The 8147-nt window shown below is 32.4% G+C and overlaps 1 protein-coding gene across 1 annotated transcript in view; it reads left to right on the top strand.

Moving 5' to 3' along the window:
• The window catches only part of LOC113822886 (circadian locomoter output cycles protein kaput), a gene marked incomplete in the record, with an annotated part of 90782 nt that extends 82679 nt beyond the window's left edge, over positions 1 to 8103 (top strand). Inside the window, 2 exon segments of the mRNA XM_070124537.1 lie at positions 315 to 423; positions 5759 to 8103. Of these exon segments, the coding sequence (XP_069980638.1) occupies positions 315 to 415 (101 nt within the window).
• Between the last annotated feature and the right edge of the window lie 44 nt (positions 8104 to 8147).

Raw genomic sequence — 8147 nt, 5'->3', positions numbered from 1 at the left:
GGGCTTGAAAGCCTGATTACTAAGTTAATATGTCAGGTGACCAAACTGGGTAAAATTGTAAAACAAAATCACAACTGTGGATCTCGTATTGTCATTTACATTTTCTTGTACGTTTAACTCCTGATACCATTTTTGTTCCTTCTTTATCAGTACCAAGTATGTTTATACAGGAAAGGAAGTTCTCTTAAATATGAATTAAGCAGAAATAATTCCAATTGAGTTGTAGTTTAGCCCTTAGCCTTTAAGGGAGGGGTTGATAAGATATCAGAAAGGGGGTGATATTAGTTACTTAATAAAAAACATTGGTATTTCAGATCCAGCTGTATCCCTTTTGGGGTCAGACATCTTTGTACCTGTAACACTCAGTATGAGGAACCAATCAGAAAGGCAACATAAACACTCTACCACCCATTAATTGTAGAGGTAAGAGCCATCAACCTCATAGTAGTAATATATGTTTGAAGTTATTTATTTTGATAGTTTTACTGCATGTATTGGATGCATATAGATGTTTTTTATTGTTAATCCCATTGTAGTACGGCATTGACATTGGGTGTCAAAATAGGTTAGTTTACTATTTAATTAGTTCAATCAGTGATGCAGCTATATCAATAGTGGTTAAGTAGGAGATTGCTTTTGTTTAGGGAACTGTTAGCTAGTGTATAGTATAGGTACATGGATGAGGAAACTACCAAACGAGTATTAAAGCCTGACTGTGGCTAGTTCTTGGCCAGTGAATGCAAGACCTGTTACACACCTGGGGAGGTATGCCGCTAATGAGTGCCCAGTTACACCTATGTGGACTTTTTTTTGTTGTTGCAATTGGGCATACGGCATTTGATTATGACATTACACATAGATGTGAGATTTTGAATGTTCAAAGAACACTTCTATTTTTTACCAATATCAGAAAAAGATTATATCAGTGATTTATGACTTTTTTTTTTTTTTTTTTTTTTGAAATATATCTAAAATAAAATGTAAGTTTTGTGTCCTTTTACACACAAAATATGCTTCTATCGAGACTCCCTGGTAATATGCTGTAGCTTACGAAGTGATCTGTACGTATACCGAGTACGAAGCTTTTTATCTGGTATAGACTAGTTGTCTCTATGGTTCAATGCATTTATAAAACTTTTCAGACAAAAATATCTACTTTTATATCCAACAAACAAACAAAAAATTACATACTTTTATAGGAAAGTGTCCCTACTGAAAATGATAATTCCGATTGACTTGGTAATCATCACATCACAAAGTACACTAAATAAGTTTTTTTATATATATATAACATCATTAGATTTAGAGAAAAATAACAGAGATGATGAACTTTGGCAAGTGACCAAAATATAAAATGCTGTTTCTCCGTTTTTTGTTTACATTACCTTCAGTACATCCCAACTCTCAAAATTTTTGTGCGATTCAAATGCAGTTTGTTGCTTTCGCTAGAGCCTCAGAGCCCTTACTTAGGCTGTGTAAATGGCTGATTTTTAAGTTTTGACCTTAATCAAAAAATATTAATTTTTTAAAGTAGAAAAAAAAAACACCAAAAATAATACTCTAAGTCAACCAGTCCCCAGCCCCTCAAAAAAGGAAATTAAAAAATCAGCTATTTACACGACCTTAGGCTAGGGTAGATCTAACACAAGTATTTTTGGGGGATTAGTCAGAAAAAAACTGTGGGAGTTGGGATGAAATGAAGATTTTTTTTTTTTTTTTTAGATTTTTGGGGAGGCGCTTTCTATGGGGGAGCGAGGTTAAAATCATATGTGAGACAAAGTGTAATTATATACTCTATATCATGCAAAAAGAATCAATGAGTTATCTCCAACCAATTTTTTAAAATGATGAAATGAGTAGGAAAAGGTTGTCATTCCCTGGGAAATCCCCTTAAGGGGGCCGTCGCGACGAAAGTTAATAAAGATACTCGAAAATTTGAAAAAAATCTCCTGTAATCTAGTAGGCTTTGGCAATCTCGTGACATAATATTTTGGTAAATACGTAAAAGTGAAGGAGTTATAACTAAATCTCTGACCCCCCCAGCCCACCCCACCTTCCGCTCTCATGTTTACTTTGTCACATCCGTGCAAATATACTCAACAATTTTTTTTTTTTTTTCTTGGGGGGGGGGGGGATTTTTTTTTTTTCGATTCATTTTGGCATTCTCTGGTAGCTAGCTGGCAACTCTGTTTACCCATCAGCTGATCGTCAAGACTGGGACTCTGGGAGACAAAACTCCACCAGAAAATCAGAGAGAAATGTTGCCACCTCCTACCTCCACGACATCATATTGCAGACGTACGCCCTCATCACACAGTAAGGGGACACTACTAATTGTAGATGTTATTTTAGTATTATAAAAAAGGAATATGATAAATACTTCTTAATCACAGCTGCAGCAGCTGTTTATACATTTGAATACCTCTCGTGGTCAGGTTAGACACTTTAAAGCCTGTGGTGACATGCGGTACTTCTACAATCATGTGCAGTTATTGCCATTAGTACTTTGCAAAAGGGGGGGACCATGTACCAGCTACGCTTCAGAATACCATGTGAATGCCATAGAATGCAGCAAGATTGACGCAAAGATAAGAATTCTAAAAGAAAAAGAGGGAAAAGTATCCTAAACTTTGGAGCCCTATATCTTAAAACTACACTTTTGCAACATTTTTTAAAGGCTCCAAAACTACTTGGGTGATTCTAAAGGGATGTTTCTTTAGAAAGCTGAATAAATTTGTTGTATTTTTTTCAACAAGTATGTTCAATGGATAAGTAGGATTTTAAAGATTTTGTGATTGTTCAAAAATTTGTTATTCTTAAATAACTTCATAATTTATTATCCAAATGATATGAAACGTGGTGGTGTTTATCACTTTATATGTATGTATAACATATTTAGAAATCACAAAAATCTGATGATAACTAATGAACTTCATTCTAGAGCGCGACAGCCCCTTTAAGTATACTTGTTATTTTTTGTCTAGGTGAAAATATACTTACGATATTGGTGAGGATTGGCTGTGCAACATGTCTGAGTAACGTTGTTGTATCTTAAGTAATTGTCATGACAAATGTAGCATTTATATGACAATTATCATCATCAACCTATCAGAGGCATTCTTTGCCTCAACAAACAAAAAAGTACTGCTTGTTAGGGGATGCATACTTTTAAATGCAATGACAAATACTGAGTGGTCAGCTAACATATTTTACCTTTATAGGTATTTAAATAATTTTTTATTGAGGAATGATTTACACTCTTAATTTATATAGGGAAATAGTGCTTCAGGTGTATCACATCACTGAGAAAATCTGAAAAAAAAGATAATTATCTATATTTTGAAAAGAAAAAAAAAGAAGAAGAAGAAAAAAAAAAAAACAGAAAACACATGTTTTGCCTAAAACCAGTGGTGATATGATCTAAAAGATTATGTTCAGGCTATGTTGTGTATTTAGCAATCAAATATTATATATATGTGAGTTCAGTGTTATATGTAGTAATATGAATGGAAAACCACTCTACCATGTTGATACTATTGTAGAAAAACCCATAATGCACAAAGTAGATTTATTGAAGAAAGTGAGACAACAGTTTCGGAATCGTCCTTGATTCCATCTTCGGGTCTGGTTTGTGCATTGTGGGTTTTTCTACCATGTAGTAATATGTAATACATTATACTGATTGCCCTAGAATTAGAGTTTCCTATTACAGAAATTTAACCATTCCAATATTAGTTGCTCAAAAAGAGGATTGTAGGGTTTACAGTAGACCTAGATTCTGGACAGACATCTCAAAAGTAGAAAACAGAAGTGAGGCAGTTTCATTAGAAGTCTTTTTGAGCCAATGACCCTCCAAACCAGTATTCCAGCTTAAGCTAGTAAGCCACCCATGACTGATCTCTTGCAGGATGTGGGCAGGTTCAGACGATGTGAAAAGCCACTTTACTGCCATAAGGCTTTTGAGGGCATTGCCATATTGAAAAGGTTAACTGGAGCCTTAATTAGTTTGATTGCAGAATGTTGCCCTTGTGATGTGTGTATATAAAGTTTTCACTTAAAAATATGAGGTATTAAGCACTCTGTAATCTGTAGTATATTCAGATCATCTTGAATTGTTATTATCAGCCCTCTATGAGCATGAATTTGTTTTCTTTTTTATAAACAAATATTATTATCTCTGACAATAATTTCCTGAATTGCAGAATTGGATTTACAATGATTAACGAAACTGATTTTAATTGATTTATCCATTGATGCTAGGAACACTGTCCACCTTGGCTTATTTTTTTAAATTTTTTTACACAGAGATGGTTTTACAATCCCACCTGACCTTATCTGTTTACCTCTTTCCAGGAAGTTTTAAATGTTATTATTATTATTATTATTATTATTATTATTATTATTATTATTATTATTATTATTATTATTATTATTATTATTATTATCATTATCATCAACTGGATTACCATTGCTATTGCTAATATTAGAAAACATTAACCCAATTGCCCCAGGTAAAAAAGTTTGGCAAATGGACAAGATCATGGGATTATTGGCGCACATCGGCAGTTTCCCGTTTGTGTCCTGCTTATTTGGTAATTTGTGTGCAACATTCGGCAGCTAAAAGCCTTCAGTTTAGTACTTTGGGTACTATTGCCTAAAAGTTTTACCATATAAATGAAGCCACTAATATTGGAGAAAAAGAAGCTCCGTCCAATGAGCCAACATTGCCACTCGGTACTCTGTCCACAACAGCCATGGCATGTATGTACATGCCACCTGGTGGCAAGGGTTTAATAGTAATAAGATCTAAAGAAGGGAGGCAATAACTGAGGACAGGCCTGGTATTGGACTCTGTGATGACTAAGCACTTTTAAAGGTGTGCATGTATGTAAGTAATTATTAAACAAAGCCATATTGGCAAGAATATATATACATGCACTTCTGCTTCAATGAGGTCTCACAGACTTAAAGTTTAGTTACTCAGATTCAAAGAGTTTTCCAACATTGCTTATGTTTTTGTTGCAACTTTAGCTAAATTTTGACCAACACACTACAGTATGTTAGAGAAAATTGTTCTGTTGTGTTATGAAATATTGCCATTACAATCTTTCTCAAAATACAATAAAAAATGAGAAATGTAAATTTAAAGGGAAGCTAAGTGTTACTTCGCCAGACTAAGTTTAAGCCATTGCCAATGCATCAACAGTCATGGTGATTTGATTACCATTGGGTCATTATTTACAAAGTTGAGAGAATATTACTGTGGTATTTAGATTGTAGTTCTTCCATTTCAGATCTCGGTTCATTTGATGACAACCATTATAAAGATAAAAAAGAATTAATTCCATTAGCAACTCAACTTTTTTCTGTGCTTGATTTTTTAGTAAGATTTGTAGTATAAAATGTTACAACCTCAAACTAATTGTATTTTAAGAGCTTTGTCTTCTTCTTACAATATAATTATAGAAGGTATTTTTAGTCCTTGGAAGATAGGAAGATATACTGTTCTACAAGAAGCACAGTAAATACTTTGAAATAAAATATGAATACACAGGCAGTTTCAAATTTTATTTGAATTTCTTTATATTTCACATATGGACACACACATGGACACACCGATGCCAACACACACATGCTGAATTATATTGATTAATGTAGTTTTGATATACATTTCACAGTATTTTGTATGCTTTAACATGTATATTATATTTATGGGCAGAAGCATATTGTATTTATTCTTTTTTGTCATTAATTTCAGGAAAGCTTCTGTGATATATGGATAATCTGCATCCTGAACCTCCTCTGTGATATCACTACAAAATCCTCTATGCTGGGCAACGAATCTGTTTTGATGGAAAATGGGTATGATGCCTTCAAAAACAGGTCATCTCAGAACAGGAGAAGAGAAGATAGATCCACGGATATTCACTAAATTCAAATTATAGGTAAAAATATTCATGATATATTTTCATAAAACAAGAAAATTCAGAGAATAGTGCTTCTTATTATATGAGGGTCAGTAAAGAGTGAATGTTTATTATGAATGAAAGGCCTGTAGTGTATCTATTTTAGAATTATATACAAACTTGGGTTTGTCATATGGTGTTCACAAGCTCACCTTAACATTCCACTTTTTCATAATGTCATTATGTATGCAGTCATAGAATTATATAACAAGAAAACCTCATTGTATTATAATCTTACTAGAGTAATGTTGATTTTCTTTTGAGCTTCAGAATGGAATATTAATCTTATTTCTAGCAGAGGCTGATTATGATATGATTATGTACAGTATCACTTGTTTTTTTCTTTTTCCTGTTTGTTTCTTGTGTTTTTGTTGTTGTTTCTTGATTGATATTGATATTAACATTTATTTCAGGGCTTAGTCATGAAGAATTTATTACAATCAATGGACTTGAATGCAAAACCATAGATTCATCACATGCAGTTAATAATATTATCATGTTTATGATAGAAAGTTCAATACATTACCTCCAAAGTATAAACAGTTTTCAAGTTCCTTTTAGATAATCAAATATGGATCTTCTCGTAAGGTTTGGTAGTAAAATGGGATTTATAGAATCCAAATTGTTGACAGAAGAAACTGAATCATTTTGTTGCCGGGATTTTTAAAAGAGATTGGAAGTAATCTGTTTTAAAAGAAAATATTAATTTGTGATATACAGCTCATAAATAAAGTCCCAAGAGTATATTTTATGCAGATTTATAGAATATGTTTATAAGAAATAGTTAGAGTATGTGTAATGGAATGTATATTTAACAAGTTGATAAAATTAAGCATTTATGGTAATCCATAAGTGCAGTGTAAATGGTTTTATGCTCAAAGAAGTTGAAATGAAATTGCTTTGTCAGAGAGAGTGCAAAGAGTATTACTGTTCTTCTAAAATCATTAAGTTCCTCCCAAAAGTTATATGTGTGATTCACCGGATAATGAAAAGAATATTTATCAATCTTATTGATAGTCCAAGGATAACATGAGATTGGAATTAGACTATTTTTATGCATGCATTACATTTGAGCTTTCAGTTTCATGTTTCAGCCAGTTTTTGCTCAATAAGTCAGTCTTAAAGAATGTCTGGTTAATGTAAGGGCATTGTTATAGACTCCCAATTCTGTTAATATATGATTTATAGTTTGCCAAAATAGTATACTTATTCAAGAGAAAAATTACAGAAAGATTCATGCACAAAATAATACTTGTTAAATATTTGAACATCACATGTGACATTAATATGTATCATATTATTTTTTGTGATATTGTTTTTTTTTTTTCTTTTTTTTTTTTATCAGAAAACAAAACAACAAATAAATTAAAAACATTAACAAATTATATTTACCAGATGTTAGGAAATATCCCATTTCTCCCCTATAGTACAAATAGTATGAAAGTTCCTCTGGATGAAATATTAAATTTGCAAAGAGTGGATGAATCAAACACACACATGACCACTGACACATAAACCAACCTGTACAAACACTAATAAATTCCTGCAAACATACACATACACCTGACCAGCACATGCACATACACACAACCACATATACATTTACACTTGCATAGACAATTGATTTTGTGAGTAATTATGAATTATTTACTCTTTAAGAATTTAATTATATAAAATATTTGTGCACTTGTGTGCAGTGTATTTTTTATTGATTGTCGGTATCTTATTGCAAACCACTTTAAGATTAACAAATATGTGTTTGTGATATATATATTGTATGCACTATAAATTTGATTTTCTTCCTGTTGCGTATTTATGTAAATGTATTATACTTTCATGTTGGTATATCTGTATTTGTTAAGCATTTTTGTATATAGCACTCAAGGGGTGGATTCCATGAAGAAACAACAGTGAAAGTTGTACTCATCATAACTTACAACTTTTAACTACTCCAAAATTAAACTGGTATCCATGAAGCTGAGTTAACAAGGGTGTGGGAGAAAGTTGATGGAATGTCACCCAGGGTGTAAAGCAACAGCAGCCAAAAATTTGTTGATCATAGGCCTTGCGGCCACTGCCAGCTAACGGAGGTCTTGCATTATTAATACCGAAATTAATAAAATTTTGGAAATGGCAACAGTCTTTCATTTTGTTATTTCACAGGCAATTAGTTACAAGTGA

This window comes from Penaeus vannamei, chromosome 8 (genome assembly GCF_042767895.1).
Source record: "Penaeus vannamei isolate JL-2024 chromosome 8, ASM4276789v1, whole genome shotgun sequence".
In the NCBI taxonomy this organism is placed as follows: domain Eukaryota; kingdom Metazoa; phylum Arthropoda; class Malacostraca; order Decapoda; family Penaeidae; genus Penaeus; species Penaeus vannamei.
The sequence above is the reverse complement of the archived record's forward strand: the minus strand, read 5'-3'. Positions and strand labels throughout refer to the sequence as shown.